The sequence below is a fragment of the Lepisosteus platostomus genome, chromosome 4 (assembly GCF_059453375.1).
Source record: "Lepisosteus platostomus isolate fLepPlt1 chromosome 4, fLepPlt1.hap1, whole genome shotgun sequence".
Taxonomy (NCBI): Eukaryota; Metazoa; Chordata; class Actinopteri; order Semionotiformes; family Lepisosteidae; genus Lepisosteus; species Lepisosteus platostomus.
The window spans coordinates 19,236,959-19,255,176 of NC_142614.1; the positions used below are offsets into that span (position 1 = coordinate 19,236,959).

Here is an 18,218-nt window from a genome sequence, read left to right on the forward strand (position 1 = left end):
CCTCCATCCGATTGGTCGGTTTTCTTGTTTGGTTTGGTGTTACGTTTTTAATTGCTCGGACGTGGACGTCCTTTAGAATGTTGCTATATCTTATGACAGTTTTTAATGAAGCAAAAGCGTTATGAAAAAGTGATGGCCCTCCAAACCATGTAAAGAGAAAATTGTCTTTTTCTTTTTTTTGCTGTGGAAAATGTTGTCATCGCAATTGTGTCTGTCTTTTGACGTTTGTTCTAAAAAGATCGTTTGGTTAGCCGTTTTTAATATTTGTTCTTTAAAACACTATTTCGCTTTTATAACGTTGACATTAAAAGCTACTATGTAATTTTTATTATGTGTTATTTACTTAAATCTAAGATTACACTAGTTTATCTTGATTCGGAGCTATTGTACACAATATTAGATACAAAACATGCACATTTCGAAACGAACCGTTAGGGTCCTTTATGTACGTTTTTGTCGGCTGGTATGATGAGCTCACAATTAGACCAAGAAATAAACATCAAACGAGTCTCCCGCAAGAGATCGAGAGATGCTTTGAGAAGTCACTTCACCCCTGCAAAAAAAAGACATAGTAGCAGCCCCACCGCGAAAGAGCACAGCTCGTCGTTGCAGGAGCAAGACGTTGGACAGACAGAGTCTGGATACATGGCAGATGCTCAGCACAACGAGGTACAGTATACCAGCTACTGTAAAAGTCATACGTTTCAATAGCACAATATCTTTTTGTCACCGTATCTCCTGTTTTCTTTATATTTCTTCTATCTTCAATGCAAAGGAATCTGTAACGGGTTATATATTTGTGATTGATATAAAATTAAACCGAAGTTTAAAACCTTATTACGAGAAATAAAAGCTTTGCATTTTGAACATTTAGCCTTATGGGAATTAAGCGTTTTTTTCAGATGCACAAACGTAACCACTGAACTACAATGTGAAACGAAATCCAGCGTACAGTACTACATGTAGAAAAAATGTGCTCTGTATGTATCACCTGAAGGCACTGAACTAAAGCAAACAACGTAAGAAAAACGACTTATATTACATTTATTTTTCTTGTGTTGATATCACTAGGTTATTAGGTTTTGCAACATACAACAATTCTATGATTTTATTAGAGTGTAGAAAGTGTTAAAGGTTTTATTTAATTAATTGCATAAAATGTACTGTGGTCTGATTCAAAATCATGCTCAGCTTCCCTTGTTGGTTTCACAGTACTGCAGTGATGATGAAGACCTCTTTGGTGATTATGACAGCATCGCCTGTGACACCTCCTTCCTGGCAAAGCTCGACGATATAGAACTGAACTTCGAACAACGCAGCAGTACCCCAGTTCTGAACACTGCTGAGAATGAGTGTGCAAAGACTAGGGGACAGCACTCAGATATCAAACAGCAGCTTGTTCACCTCGAAACAGACTTGAATACATTAAAAACCACGGAAAATTGCAATGATCTTAAAAGACCATCCCACAAGGAGATCTGTGAAGGTAACTTTTCAGCTGATGACTTTTTCGCAGAACTGCCAAGTTCCCAGCTTGCGTTTCAGCAAGAGAACCACAAAGCTGCAATGAAACCAAGGAGTATGAGTTCTGCAAAAGGGGAACACAGAGAGTCAGACAATTCCTCCGTGTGTTACACGTCCTCTGCATTGAGGAGAGATGATGGCCCCATTGTCCTGCAAAGCAAATCAGAGATGAAGATCAGAAACCCTGCTTTGCAGAGGAGAGTGAGCTTGAGAGACCAGCTGAAGAAGGCCATGCTGGGAAATGCCTTGGTGCAGTCACCCCAGGTGTCTCGTATGAAAGAACAGAAGCAGACTGTGGTGGATGAGGAGATTAATGTGGCACTGCAAGCCATGGAACCTTCCTCAGCTATTGATCTTGGACCGTTTTTTGGGCTGCCTAGTAAAGTAAAAGACCTGATCTACAGACTACGAGGGATTAAAGATCTGTATGGTAAGCAGTTATCTCACATACTAACACAGTTTTATTTTCATTTTATGTCACCTTTTTAAGTAACTGTATTCAACTTTTCTTCTACAATGGATCACATTATACCCTTTTACCTAACTCTGAGCTATTTGTTGACATGTCAAAGGCCTGTTAGCTAAATATACAGTTTATACTGAACATTAAAAAGACTGCAATAAACTCGTTATTGGGGGAATTGAATGATCAGGTAATCAATGGTAAGCAAAATGACACCAAAAGTATTTAATCAATTTTCAAAATGAATATTCTTTATTTTTCTAAAAACATACTGTATATTCATAGTGTGATGATTGTTTTGATGCTCAGAATATATATACTGAAAGACAAAAATGTATCATACTGTATGTCAATGGTTCCCATACATATCTCTTGCATTTTTAATGCCTCTCTAAATTTTACAGGAGTGTTCATGTGTTTGATTATATCATGTTCATGTTATGATTATATGATTATGATATTAAAAACCAAGCATCTTCAGTATCCTTTTCAGAATCAAAAAGCAGTTATTTATAAAACACTGTGTCCTGACTGTCTGTATGACCCTATTCACTCTTTTAGAATGGCAGCAGACCTGTCTGACACTGGACTCTGTACAGCAGAGGAGGAACCTAATTTACTCATTACCCACTAGTGGAGGGAAGACATTGGTTGCTGAGATACTAATACTTCGTGAACTGCTCTGCAGAAAAAATGATGCTTTGCTGATTCTACCTTATATCTCCCTTGTTCAGGAGAAGGTAAAGAGTTGTTTAAACCTACAGCTTTTTAAATATATGGGCACAAACGTTATCATCACATACTGTATCTTATGGGTATAATACATGGTTACTTATAAACTGAGAAATATTAAAAATGCAATACTCTATATTGGTCATTTGTTGTATTATAATGCTTTTCAGTTTATACATGCTCTGTTCATCAAGCTTATGAAAATATTTTACAGAATTAAAGCAATGAAAGTATGAATGAGCATGGTATTGATTTAATTGCCTCATCAAGATATCCCCATTCTGGTGCAAATAAATGTTGGGGTATTGTTTCAACTACCATGACACCCTTCACAGCAGCTAATTCAACTGCTGTTTGTGGTTTGGAGCTGCTTGCGGTGTTTCTGCCCCCTGTTGTAGTTGTCATTTTAGTAGCTGATAGCTAGCTTAAAGTATAAAACTGCCCCAGCAAGGGGAATCATTTAGAAATGTTATGTCTATATAAAACACTATCATTTGTTTACTCAATGTTACTCAGTGAAGAGTAAATGATTATTATTTACATAACAAATTCTGCATTTTAATACAATTTAAATGCCTTTAACACCATGCATACAGACACCAGCAACACAATAAAATACAAGTGTACAATCATATCTAAAAGAAGAGGTTGACATTAACACTCTACAATCAGGTGAATATCCCAGGAACACATGGCACCACAGCACAGCACTGAGGAGGAGAGCCCAGCTGAGCGCTAGTTTCAGTTCAGGATTTAAGTTCCCTTTTAATTTTTATTTTAAATCATTTAAGTGCATTGTACTGTGACTTTTTTTCCACCAGCCCTAATCGCAGAATAGACGTTGAATATCATTAACTGTTTTGAACTTTCAGCAATCTGGGTATACTCTCTCACATTTCTGGTACCTCTCAGACATGCCAGTGATCAATTCCTCTCCTGGAAATGCATCACATCACTGTCTTTTGTAAAATGTAGTGAAGCAGTAATTTGGTCTAACGTCACCCTTGTTTGTGTGTTGTGCTAATATGTTTGCAACTGTCTGCAGGTTAGAGGGCTGGCTAGCTTTGGGCTGGAGCTAGACTTCCTTGTGGAGGAGTATGCAGGAAGCAAAGGCAGGTTTCCTCCAGTGAAGAGGAGAGTGAAGAAATCCCTGTACATTGCCACAATCGAGAAGGCACACAGCCTTGTCAACTCTCTCATTGAAACAAACAGACTTGACAACCTGGGACTCGTAGTGGTGGATGAAGTAAGGAGATTTATTCATTTCTGTTACTGCTCAATGTATCTCAACAGTTAATAATAAACTGAAGCTAATTAATTATCTTGGAGGTGAATTTTAAAGTCATAATGAAACTAATAACAAACAGTGTGCCAGTCAGGAAAATGTGAGGTTTACCATGTGATTGTTCTCTGCCATGTTTTTTACAGCTGCACATGCTGGGGGATGGCAGCAGAGGAGCAATATTGGAAATGACACTGGCAAAAGTTCTCTATGTTAGCAGTAAGTACATTGTCTTTAATGGCATGTTATAATTAAACAGACAAAGTACTTCATTCAGTGTTGTTACAACCCAGGTTGGGAAAAAAAAAATTACCATTTTTATAGGACAGTCTAAACTGTAATTTTCAGTTGTAATATTTTGACAGTTAGATTTTAATGTAGACATGGCACTATAAATTGCTGACTGTGTTGTATTGAACTATAGTGAAAATAAATGTTACTCTGTGTAGTTCTAAAATAGAGTTTATCAGCTGAGTACCATTCAGGCAGAAGAATATTATGTCAAAGTAAATAAATAGCTGTAATGTGTGTATCAAATGTTGTCTGTGGTGGTGCATAAATCAGATATCTAATAGCTTTGAGCACTAATCTGCAGCTTCTGGATTTCTGGGGTTTAACATAGTCACATTTACAGATTAGTCTGTAAAATTCACTTATTTGTTTTTTTTAATGATCTGCATCTCTACCTGAGCAGAAACAACACAGATTGTAGGGATGAGTGCAACCCTGAGCAATGTGGGAGATCTGCAGAAGTTCCTTCATGCTGACAATTACACCAATGACTTCAGACCTGTACGTGAGGTTTTCCAGTGCTTTTACTTTGAAATTCATATATTAATTAAGTCAATGAAATACTGAAATATTCCCCTGTATTAGGGCTGAAGCTTTATGACTTTGATTTCAGAGCAAGAGTCCACAAGTTGGATTACAGTCTGAAACTACTACACCAATTGCACAGTGATCAGTCAAGGATAACCCTTCTCACTAAAGGGAGTTCATTTTCCACAAACATCTGTCCCAGATGTCAAGGCTCCACTAAATTCTATATTTGTGGAGTGAAATCTTACTCGCTTATTTTGGCCCTGTACCAAGGGAAGAGAGATATGATTCCAGCGTGGGATGGAAGATAAAAGGGTGTTTCAATAAGTAAAACCACAAAGGGCTGAATGCTAGTAGTTTATATTTCATGGTCAACAAACACAAAATTATAACTGTTTTTCAACATAATCACCATATACAGAAATACATTGATTGCATACCGCAGGAGATTATTCTTTGCTGATTCTTACATAGAGGAATTCTTGAAGTTGATGTCATAGCTATGACATTTCAGATTGCTTCAGAGATTCAGTACCATCCAAATCAAAAGATCGTCATCATGACTTATCCTGCCTCATGCTCCGACTTCAGCAACTGTGCTGCTGATGAATTCAAGCTTCTCTGCTTTTTCACTTGCAGTGTAATTCACAGTGGCATACCAAAAATAATTAAAATACCATCCTCTTCAATTTCAAATCAATCCAGCTGATCAGTACTTGCATTCTCTCTATGTGGTGAGCCTTCTTTGTGCTCATGTGACATTGCTCCTGCACTGTGTATTCCTGCGGAGGTGATCCCTTATGTGGCGTCTTTACTCATTTCTTATGGGAATTTAAAATACCCATGTGACGATATCACGTCATGCAGAAGAAATTTTTCATAAGAAAGCAAGCTATGGAAATAAATAATAAATCTAATGTCTTTTCCCATTGAAACACCCTTGCATACTGTTATCAACAATTTTTAAAACAATGTTTTCAATATCAAAGTCAAACCCATATGACCTTGATGCACTACAGTGACTAACATACAAGATAGCAGCGACCTTTACTTAGATGGCTTATGTTTTTATAGGCAACATTTTTTTATTTGCCTTTGTGTACCAATGTCCAGGTCCAGCTTAAGGAATATGTAAAGCTCCGAGATTGCATTTATGAAATTGATCCAAAGGAAGAAGAATGCTTCAAGTTTTCTCGACAGTTAAATTTTAAGGTACAGAAATATAGTATATTTAAAGACATTCAAATTAAGCAGAATACGCATATTTAAATTTGTGCTGTAAAAATCCGATTTTTAAATAGCTGTGATCTGACTTTTTCATTCTGTGTTACTGCATATTTTTTAATTTATGAAGTTTTTAGTCATTATATTTTTGTTTTATTTTCTGATTTGCACTTTTTTCCTACCAATATTGCATTAGTATTAAAAATTAGGAAATGTTTCACAGCTTTATTTAAAAATAATTATATTATTTTTCAATGATATTTGTTTTTCAATTTCTTCAAAGTTCTTGGAGTTCTCACCTTTTGTATTTCTGTTTGTTTCTATAGTATTCCAGTAGTATGCAGAAGATGGATCCTGACCACTTAATTGCTTTGGTGACCGAAGTCATCCCAGCACATTCCTGTTTAGTATTTTGTCCCACAAAGAAAAACTGTGAAAATGTGGCAGAAATGATCTGCAAGTACTTGAAAAAGTATGTACACGTCTTCATGATTTTTTTTCCCCACAAAAATACATTCGTTAATCATATTAAAAATATAATTCATAGTCAGAATTTTTCAGATTTCATAGTATTAAAGCAGTTGAATAACTCTAAACTTTAATAAAAGATTGTGAATACTGTATGTTTTTTTCGTACCAATTTAATTGGAAGTGGTAATTTAAGTGGACGCAAATGATTAGTAGCACAATTCTTCATACAGTACAGTATCTGAGGCTACAGTTTTCATATGAACGAAAGGTGCATAGTCTAGCCTTCTTAAGTTCATCAAAGAAATAGTGTACAAATGCAACATTTATGTCCCCTGAAAAGGGTTTTCAATTAAGAATGATGTTCAGTGTTATTCAATTGTAACTACAGTATAACTATGTAATTTTGAAATCCTAAAACATCCACAGTCAAATTCAACAGCAGTTAATTTTAAGATACAGAATTTGTGTTAGAAAACTCTCCAATACACCACACAAATATGTTCTTTGTCTTTTTTGTAATTATTTTATTTCAACAATAAGATCCCCTTGATGATGCACTGTTATTTTTCCTGAAGTGTGCCCCTTGATTTAGGGTAGGGAACACAGAAGAAAGTGGTTGAAGTGCATCTTAACTCACTGAGTCTGTTGCATGTACACCAGGAGCTTCATGCAACACAAAGAGAAAGAGAAGGTCAATCTCCTGAATGAACTCAAGAGCACGGGGAATGGCACCATATGCCCGGTGTTAAAGAAGACAGTTCCTTATGGGATTGCATACCACCACAGTGGGCTCACGAGCGACGAGAGGAAGCTAATAGAGGAAACCTATTCGTCTGGCGCTCTCTGCCTCCTGACCTGTACATCCACGTTGGCGGCTGGAATCAACCTGCCAGCTCGCAGGTCGGTCACAATGGGAACAATCTGTTAGTGGTGTTCTCCTTACAGACAACTACTCACAAATACTAATCTAGAAATTAGGTTGTGTGATTAAAAGCTTGCCTTGCCTCAAGTCAAGAGGGAGCCGAAATACTGTACATTATTGGGCCCACATGCTGCGTGCTCCCTTTTTCTTCAGTAGAGTAGAAACAGTGCGGAGATCCTAATGATTTAGTTAAATCAGTTGTTAGATGCGGTCAATAACCTTGGCCTGTAGATTTCTGTGCCTGTAAGTCTGGTTTCTTTTTCATCACCCACTCAGCTGTACGTGCGCCTCTCCAAGCCTCAGATGTACAGTTTTTTAATGACAGACTTGGAGACTGTACTGATGTTTTCAAATCACAGCGCCTCACGGAATACTAACAATAATTATCCACCTCATTAATTGTGTCTTCTTCGGTGGTGCATGGTAAACCACAGGGAAATATTTGTAATGAACCTCAGTTGCAGCAACAGAAAGTCATTCGTCATGTCTGGGTGTGATTTTACGAGAGAGATCCGACACTGTGTGAAATATCCTTTGTTTGCTAACAGGGTTATTCTGCGCTCTCCCTATGTTGCAACGGAATTTCTGAAGAGAAGCCAGTATAAGCAGATGACTGGCAGAGCAGGTCGAGCTGGCATTGACACGTCAGGGGAGAGTATCCTCATCCTTCAGGAGAAGGACAAGCTCCTGGTAAGAAATGCCATTGTGAGAAATGGGTGTAAGCTCACAATTTCCCTTGGCACATGAACAACTCCGCTGCTTCTGAATGCTGTAATGGAGGGTGACATTGAGGCTGTGACTGCTCCATTTGTTTCTTCCTAAAACCCCAAATTATTTGGTATTCCACAAAGTTTATAATCAGGACATTTAAACCTCATTTTGATGTGAACTGAATCTCAACATAGACATTTTGCCAGGAGGATTTTGGGAGCTGCTTCAGTTTTGGTGTTTCTGTTGATGATCATCACCACATCTCGGTGAGAGTTTATTCTCACAGCTCCAGTTCACATTAAGAATCTGTGAATTCAGGAGAGATATTCTGAATTGGTTTGGCATATTAATACAGACTTTTACAAGACACTTTTGTTTGCCATGTAGAATTTGAAACCCAATAACAGAATACTTAACATTTTTTTTTAAGTATTTTGCTATCAGGAATCATGCAAGGAGTAGAGAGTGACAGAGGGTAGTTTATCCTTTAAATATCAAGGAAGCTTTATGTTTTATACTTTCTACCATTACATAAATATCTGTTTTAGTGTAATTTATAATGGATTTACAGTATGCATTTTTAACCTTTTTAAAACTGGAGATTACTAAGCTCCGTTTTAAAACTAGAAATAAGGAAAAGTTCCTAAATATTTTCATAAACTCCTTATTTGAACTGTAAGTCCTGTATTGTAGTGGTTGTTAATCATGGTAGAGTCCACCCCTGTCTATGTGCGTGTTGGCTCAATAACCATGTTCATTACTTGTTGTTCTTGCAGGCCAAGGAACTGGTGAGCAGATCAATGGAAAACTGCTACAGTAACCTGATGCATGACAGTGGCAGGGGCATACTAAGCCTCATCCTCTCCCTAATTGGGTTAAGTGTAAGTATCAGGATTGGGCAAAGCTAAAGTCAAAGCAGTTCTAAAGGAGAGGAGCACCATTGTCCTTTGGGTTTTGTCAGTTAATAGGATCATCTGTCATAGTTTAAATACTTTTGAAAGTGTAATTCCTTCATAATATGTCATTAAATTAAAATGACATTATAATTTACCAACTATTTATACCTTTATTTGGAGAAAGAACTTATGGCTTTTTTTATGTTGTGAAAGTCAGCAATTTCTAAAGGAGAGAGTATGGAGAGTTGCATACAGTTGACCTTACCCTGAATACACTAATGAAAATGTATAAAATTGTATTAAAATAATCTGTATCATGGCCTAATAAATTTTATCCCCACCTCCCAGTTTTTAGAAGGCTATGGTTACATGCTTAAACCTTCTTCTGAAAAGGGCTGCTGCATTCTTTGTTTTTTCTGTCCTTTCCAAGCCTGTTTGATTACATGGGAAGATTTAACACTTCTGTCCACACCTGAACTAATTTATAGCTACTGTACTTTACCTTTCTCTGAATTTCTTCAAAACCTTCAGGTTCAAAAGACATTTACAGAAACAGAAGGTTTCAATAATTTTCATAAATGTGTTTTCCAAGATAAGTTGGATTTGCCCTATTTGTGTTGCTATAGATAAATAATTTCATAAAATTAAAATTTGCCTCTTTCCATTAACCATGGAGTTCAAGTTACAGTACTTTATACTACATCGTCAGTTCTAACTTTATGATGAATAACATCTAAGGTTTCTAGAGGGTACAGCTGAAGGTTAAGTATATTTAAGATTGAAAGAACATGAGGGACTTTCCTACACAAAGTGATCTCATTCTGGGAATTTCCCAACATCAGTAAACTACTAGCAACCAGTGAGACATAAGGCATTGAAAGGCATCCTCTCTTTTATAATCATATGTGTTTAGGAGTTAAACAATATTTAAAACTTATAGATTGCTTACTGTTTTGGCTGTGCTGTTTGAGGTGGCTTTAACCTAACATCACTCTGCTTAAATGGATGATGAAGAAAATTATTAGAAAGACTGCAAAGATTGTGTCAAGCCTAGGATGCAAAGCAGGACTATGTCCTGGAAGAAAAACCAGTCCATCGCACAGCACAAATGCACAGAGACAATCTGAAAATGCCAGTTACCCCATTGTGTCCAACACATACTGTACATACGATTTAGAGGCACATTTAGAGTTGAACCTGAATGTCACTGAAAGGTGGGAGTAAACTGGAGCATCAAGAGAAAACCCCTTATGAATACTGGGAGAACATCCATTCAGAAGGCACCCATGACTCAATTTGTACCCTGGACCTGAGAGATGTAGGGCAGTAGGACTAACTAGTTCTTTGCCTCCCTTAACCTAACATGGTAGGGTTTCTTTTCAGATAACAAGGACGTTGGGGGAGATTCGAGACTTTGTCTCGTGTACTCTTTTCAGCGTACAAGAGAAACAAATATGTGGTGAGAAGAGCCTGTGGGACATTGTGAGTGAATCACTAGACATCCTGACAAAGAAGGGCCTTGTTAAAAGCACTGCTGGCGAAGAAGACACTCTTCTTGAAGTGACAAAGTTGGGTAGAGCCACCTTCAAAGGTGAGGCAAGTGCCTTGACAGGGAAGCACATGAAGCGCATGCGTAGTTTTCCACACTTTTGTTAGGGTTACCCGGCAATTTGGGCTATCAAAAAAAAGAGTATTTGCCCTAAAAACGAGTGGCTGTCATTTGTATTAATTGAGTCCACAGTGGGCTGGATATTAAGCATTCCTTCACCACTCATTTAACCCTGTTGTGACATACTGTATATGAGACAGTTCTATCTAGTGTGCAATTTAGATCAATAAGAGAAACAGAAAGGTGTTGATTTGAAAGAAAATGTCAAATTTACTGATGGAAAGCTTTTTTTTAATTAAAAATTAATTGTATTTTTTCAACTAAAAGCATGATGTTTTGAACCTGAATTATTTAATAACTGCCTTCTGTGTAAGGATCTGGACTGCTCTTGCTGTTATGGATATCTTGTTGGTTTTAAACAGTCTGATCAGGTTGGAATTTGTTGGTCAGGGGAATAGTATTAAAAGGATGTGTGCTTTTCTTTGTTTTCTGTAGGTTCAGTAGACCTCACCTACTGCGACGTTCTCTACAGAGACTTGTCAAGAGGCCTGGAGGGTCTTATGCTGAATAGCCTCCTTCATTTGATTTATTTAGTGACACCTTATGAGATGGTCATGCAGTGCAAGCCAGACTGGATGATGTATTTTAGACAGGTGAGATCTCTGTTAGATGGACTTTTGCTCCTCACTTTAACATCTTCATTGTGGGTATTCTGAATGCTATAGCTTAGCTGGCCTGTTCACAAAGCTATATCCTGAAAGCTGTGTACTGTGAAATCTGGCACTCAAACACACAAGACTATGGGAAATGTGTTTATAGACAGAAACAGTATACTGTATACCAGAAGCTCTATTTAAACATCTATTTAAAAATATTGTCCATATCAATATCTTTCATTTGTATATATGTTCAGTATTTCAAATGGAAATATATTTTGCATTTCACTGCTCCATTGTTCAGTCTTCAAAATACAGGTGTAAGAATAATATACAACAGCTAACACAGAGTCATTATACGCCTTGATCCTGAAAAATAGGCTGAAGGTGAAAATCCAAGATCATTGTAGGACTGGGACTGTGTGACTGCATTTTCCAAAATGACTGCTGCCTGTACGCAGGGCTGGAAAGCTATGCCCAAGTTTGATGTCACTAGCTTGAGAGAAAATCAACATTTTCAACATGAGTACATGTAGTTGACTTGTGTTAGCAAAAAAAAAATTGTGATTTTTCGTAGCGTAATTTGCCATCTGTAGCACTTTCATTGTTGTTTGGTCAGTGAGATTCCTTGTTAATCCTACTTTCAATATTTTTTTTCTCTTTCTGTTAAATTTGAAGTATACAAATTAGGCTCTTCAATTCATCCTAGGATTGCTGCAACACTACTGAAGCACTCATTTGTCTTACAAATGTAAAAAATGTTTTATTAAACTGTCCCTTGCCAACTAGCTTGTTTGTGTTCCTGGGTTCACAGTTTACCCAGCTGACTGCAGCAGAACAGAAGATGGCTTCTGCAGTCGGTGTGCCTGAGAGCTTCATTGCTAAAAAGGCATCAGGGCAGAGCATGAAAAAGGTGAGGGTTTTACAGATCTTTACGTTTATTATTAACATGCTTGTACAACAAAAAATTAACATACCGTAAAGCTCCTTCAAGCTGAATGACAAGGAGTAGCCGGAAGAAATGTAGCTGTGTCACACCACTCTCATGAAGAGCACCGTGTGACACTTATTGAATTCCCTTCCAACAGTACTTACGTCCTCCCAGATGTGATTACATGGTCTTTTCCAAATCTTCTTTTGCCAAGTATTTTTATTGCTGTGTATTATGCAGTTTTAGGGTTTTGGTTGTATCAGCAACCAAGAATTATTCACAGCACAAATATTTTTTTTACTTCACATACTAAATGATAAACTGCTGCTTGAAGCCAGTTGTGTTCTAATGCCTGCTTGATGAAGATGATCTAAACCAGTGATAAGTAATAGGTTTATTCCATGCTGAAAAAAAGAAGAAAGAGAACACAACGTTTCGGCCGTGGAGCCTTCTTCAGGTGTGAGACCTGAAGCTGACCTCACACCTGAAGAAGGCTCCACGGCCGAAACGTTGTGTTCTCTTTCTTCTTTTTTTCAGCATGGAATAAACCTATTACTTGTTCCTTTGCAGTCTACGCATGCTGACGCAGCTACCCACCTGAACCTAAACCAGTGATATATTCGTAGTAATCAATGTATTCTAAAGTGTTATTTGGGCTAGCATTGTCAGAGAAACAAAAGAATGTTTTAGCAATTGGATGTGGTTAAATTAAAATATAGCCTCAATTTTTATGGCTAGGTAATCTGAAAATCACATCTGTCCTCCAAACATGTGAGTCATTTTGGGCCATTGTTTTGGATTTTTACGTACCATCGCAGAAAGAAGTATGGCATTAGTATTAATACACATATATATTCAAATGACTGAATTACGTCACTTTTTGCTCTGCATCACAGTTGCATTGATGAACACGATGATTGTGTCCATCATTCCCCAACTCAAACAAAGTGTCTCTCACTTAGGTTCCTAAAGGTTTGCATGTAGATAGTTTACATAATGTAGTTTCAAATTACCCAATCCAATCTCCTATTCTCTTGCAAAGGTTGGGGATTTTAGAGTTCTGTCGAAGAGTATACCACTGGTAACATGCAACATTATTCTTAGAGCCATAAAATGTAACACAATCATAACCAGTGAATAACTAAATTCTGTCTGTTGAGAGAAGTGGGACTGGAATCAGGAATGTGATTTGACATGTTTCCAAGAGCACATTTCTGTAGTATCATTCCTGCCTGTCCTTTTATTCTCTCTTCTTAGGCAGTTGACAATGTAGCAGTGAACAGGCTGTACCTATCCTTTGTGCTGTTTGCGATGTTGAAAGAGACTAATCTGTGGACTGTGGCTGAGAAGTTCAGCCTGACACGAGGCTTTGTGCAGAGTTTGCTGAGTTCATCCTCAGCCTTCTGTTCATGTGTCCTGCATTTCACAGAGGTATGCTATCTCTTTTTGTTAGGAAACATGGCACACGAAGGCAATTTGCTTGTTGCAAATGTTTTTTTCTTCTCATTTAAGAATGTTTTAATGCTCTGGAGTCCAGGTTACAGTATGAATAGCATGTCTCCTGAAGATTCTTTTCCTATTCTTTTCTTTTTCAACTTTAAAGCTGTCCTTCAACAGTCCATTTGAAATACTTTTTTTCTTGAATAATGATCAGTTAAAGAAACAAGCCATAAGAAAGTCCTACAGTAGGAAATTCTGAACGCTAGGAGTACATATACCAGATGTTTGTGTTTGCTCTCTCTGAACTTAACTTCTCTTTCCTTGCTAGGAACTGGCAGAGTTCTGGGCTTACAAGGCACTCCTCACAGAGCTCACTAAAAGACTCACATATTGTGTCAAGATAGAGCTGATTCCTCTAATGGAAGTAGCTGGAGTTTTAGAGGTTAGTGTGAAGACATGGGGACCCTCATGAACAAATGGTTTTGCATCTCTTGAGGTCATCCTTATAATCAAAAATCAATTATCTTTGGAGTGGAATCTAGATACATTGAAGCAGAGCTTATTTTAAGTTTGTGAGCTTCATTTAAACCAAAGAGCCAGGTGATATGATTTAGAAAAGCTTTTAATAAAGGAAAATGCAATTAAATCCTCTGTTAAAATACTAAAACAGTTGTTTGTTTGATTTTATAAGGACATCTATTTAAAAAGATTTGGTCCATAACTCAATATGTGCAAGCAGAACTTGTGAATTCACTTGAAAATTATACTGAAATTGACAAATCTTCATAATTTCTGAAATTAAGACACAAATGTTGGGTATGTAAGTGTTTTGAAAAGCATGTTTACTAAATTTATTACTAAGTTTACTATTTATTTTGAATAAGAGCAGTGGTTTATTAGAAAAACTAAGTATAACTAAATCTGAAGTTTGTGTCCAGTGGCACAATAAAGTGATCTTCTTTCTATCCTGCAGTATTTATTTGATAAAACCATCAACCTTATACAGTACACATTATTTTGCTCAATGAGAAATACTATATATGCATTAAAAGTAGAAAAAGAAGCTTCACAAAAGATGTATTAAATATTGTACTAAGATTACAAAATAGAACATGGTGTGTCAAAGCAAACTGGGTCTATAATTCCATTTTTGATTTGCACATCTGAAAATTATATTTACTTGCATTCTTGATTAGTCCAGTTATTAACACTTTGAGCTCAATTTTGCCTTTTAAATTAATCAGTGATCAAAGATTAATCAAGGCTTTCCTAAATTTAATTTCAAAATGCTCTTTCTAAAATAGATGTATTTCATAAATAAAATCAGCCCTTACCTTGATAACTGTCATTCCTACTTTGAGGCCCTCTGTTGACCTTTCAGTGTTTTTTTGACTGTATTTTGGCAGGCTCGAGCCAAGCAGCTGTACGGTGCTGGGTATAAGACCTTGGCTCATCTTGCCAATGCGGACCCAAATCTTCTTATAAAGACAATAGAGAACATCTCCAAACGACAAGCAAACCAGATTGTAGCTTCTGCCAAAGTGAGTCATCCCTTAAAATTGAATCAGCTAACTTTCACCCAAAGAATAATGGCTTACTGAGAACACACTGTGTTTTACTCCCTAATTCAATCAAGATAGTAAGATGCATGTTTTTGTGACAGGTCCAGTCCTATTATACATCAGTTAATTTAAATGGCAGGGCCTGCTTATGTCTATTGATTTTTAATTTTGTCATCCAAAGTCCAGACACGAGACCCATGTCTCTGACCATAATTGGTTTGGTTATCTCTCATGGGCCCAGTTTACTGTGTTCAGAGTGTGCTCTGTTGTGTAGTTTGTTGTGACATTGGTAAAGCAGTAAAAATACCACAAAATCAGTTATCATTGATTACTGGCAGAAAGATTGGTAACTGTCTATGAGTGGTTATTAAATACATACTTTCTATTTTAACCCATTCAAATACTTCCCACAGAATGGATACTACTGAAAGTGGTTGATGTTTCAGTATTCCTTAGTGGTTTCTGCAAAGATGTTTGAAAGACGTTCTTGTGCTTACCCTTTAATTCTATTTTAACAACATGCATAAACAGCATAGAAGCAAACAGAAAAATAATTCATTCCAGCGCAGCCTCTACCCAGCCTTTCCATCAAAAAAAGTTCACCCTCAACACTCCCTTCACTGACCATCAGCAAGACAGATGAATAAAAGATAAAAGGCCACATCAACAAAAGTCACACCATATCCTTAGCCTACTCCCATATTCCATATTTTGCATATTCCATATTGCAAAAGTAGAAGTATGACTGACTGACCACATTTTGAGCAAAATGATGTCTGTAATAGTAAGTATCCAGCTCCTCTTCTCAGGCTGCTCCAAATACAAGAAAAGTTAATTGTTAATTTCTGTAAACCATTTGTAAGAAAGAGAAAATTATCTGTGCTGTTAAGCCAAGCAATATTATAATTCCAGTCGAATTTGATGAAAAATGTTCAGACTCTTTATAATGTTAATGATTTATTTATCTTGAAATGCATTCAAAAGGATTTGGATTGCTTGTAAACACATCAGTGCATTGTTACAAATGTACTTGTGTTGTAAATGCATATTTGTAAAGTTAAATGTCATTTAAAATCTGTGTTTTTTTAGATGCTGCTAACTGAAAAGGCAGAGGCCTTGCAAGAGGAAGTGGATGAGCTGCTGACTTTGCCACATGATCTACCTTCTCTTTAAACAGTTGTACAGTTCAGGTTTTAAGAAAGACAAATTATGTAGAAATATCAATGTATAAAGCTTGAGATTTTATTTTGAAGAACAAATAAGTGTTTTTTGTTTTTCAAAAAGCTGTCATTCTTTCTTTCCACTCCAGCCTCAGAATCTACTTCTACAGGACGATCCATTATAACCGGTTTCTCTTGTGGGTTCTTGAAAGAAAGCATATGTCTGATGGCTTAAAGTGTCATCCTTTGTAGATACGTTCTTAATTTTCAAATGCTAAACAAGGGTTTTATAACTACCTTTGTAATTCTAGGTAGCAGATGTGTGCTGTACACTTTAGTGATGGCAATTTAGCGAGGAAATTGTTTTTAGTAGTGTAAACTTGTGGTTCAAGAAATTAACATGTGCCTTTTACTGCTTTCTTCATTGTTAATAAACGAGAAGTGACACATCCACTTTAAAGTTAATATTTACATATGTACTGTGCCTTTCCATTGTCATTTAACTTACATCTCTGGAATATACCAAACATACAATCCCTAATCTAAATATACTGTATGTATAGCGTGACATCAAGTTCTTTTCTAAGTTAAATCTTGCAATGAACTTAGCAACCTTAAACAAGGTCTTGTTTTATTTTTGTTCTGTGAAATGAGTTGTGCACAATATCATATGAAGAGGAAATTGTGGGATTTTGTTTTATTACGGTTATAATTCATTATATCATTTAAAACAGCTTCTTTTAAGATTGATATAAATTTAAATGATCTAAACCAAATCTGAGGTTCTAGTGCTGGTCTGCATTTTTGTACCGGCACTGTGGCAGTTATTTCAAAGTCCATACCTGTATTATATCAATGAGGATATGGGTATTCATCTTGATAATGATTAGCAGTGAGCAATGCAAATCCAGAGCTGCAGAAGTAACTTGAAATTTAGATTATACTATACATCTAATTTAATGATAATGAAGGCAGTAAAAGGAGAACATCAATTTTATATGTAACCTTTTTGCTATACAGTAAGCCAGAAAACCTCTGAAGGCTCATAGAAAATGCGTTGTGTGCAGCTGAGACTGTATAGTGCATTTCTTTTAATTTAATGTTGTTCTGATACAGTACATATGAGAAAACAGTTTCTCCAGCAGTGTTCCAGTTTTTCAAGTTTCCTTCTTTCCGTTAAACCAAAGATGTATTTTCTTTATATTTTTTTAGATTACAGCCTTATGATCATGTATTTTGGAAGTTCACAATAAAGACCTTAAAAGACACCTTTGAGTTCTTCATGACAGTATGTGTGTGCATATACAGTATATACACCTGGAATTGACACTACTGATTATTGAGTGAGGATGAAAGCACACTGATAAGAAAAATAATAAAAATTCAAAAAAGATAAAAAAATAAAAATAAATCAGAAGACTACAAATGCATGAGCAAAACACAATGGTTTAATTACATGAAATATAAGAAATGAACAAAAAATACCCAAAATCAAAATGTTCAAAATGGAAAAGAAAAAAAAACAGGGACTGTGTACAGCTGGCATGGCATCCTAAACAAAATCATGTTTCATATAGTTTCTTTTACAATCATGTCTGAGAAAAGGAGAATTTGTTTCTATAATAATGAAATAATGTCTATTTGAACATCTGTTTACAAACGCTAAGGTCAGTGTATAGTACAAACAAATGCTTGTTCATTCAGACTTTTTTGTTTGATAATGTTCTGTATGTTGTTGAGCAAGCATTAAGAAAAAACATGGTTTATTGTATAATCAACACTAAGTCAGGCTATTTACGAAAGATGCTGTGAGGTG

The 18,218-nt window shown here is 36.3% G+C and overlaps 1 protein-coding gene across 1 annotated transcript; it reads left to right on the forward strand.

Moving 5' to 3' along the window:
- The first annotated feature begins 24 nt into the window (after positions 1-24).
- Positions 25-17,670, forward strand: helq (helicase, POLQ like). The gene is made up of 18 exons (XM_088628858.1): positions 25-669; positions 1,213-1,954; positions 2,549-2,727; positions 3,765-3,965; positions 4,148-4,220; positions 4,696-4,793; positions 5,934-6,032; positions 6,371-6,516; positions 7,176-7,415; positions 7,986-8,127; positions 8,925-9,029; positions 10,428-10,635; positions 11,149-11,306; positions 12,124-12,222; positions 13,498-13,671; positions 14,009-14,122; positions 15,087-15,221; positions 16,332-17,670. Exons 1-18 carry the CDS (start codon positions 466-468, stop codon positions 16,413-16,415), a joined length of 3,201 nt encoding a protein of 1,066 aa, XP_088484984.1. The 5' UTR covers positions 25-465; the 3' UTR covers positions 16,416-17,670.
- Positions 17,671-18,218: the final 548 nt, after the last annotated feature.

Bases quoted from the DNA above. Each gene is read 5' to 3' on its own strand.
- helq (XM_088628858.1), top strand. From the start codon at position 466: ATGATGAGCTCACAATTAGACCAAGAAATAAACATCAAACGAGTCTCC. The intron at 6,517-7,175 runs GTATGTACACGT...CATGTACACCAG, and splicing joins ATCTGCAAGTACTTGAAAAA to GAGCTTCATGCAACACAAAG. The intron at 15,222-16,331 runs GTGAGTCATCCC...GTGTTTTTTTAG, and splicing joins AGATTGTAGCTTCTGCCAAA to ATGCTGCTAACTGAAAAGGC.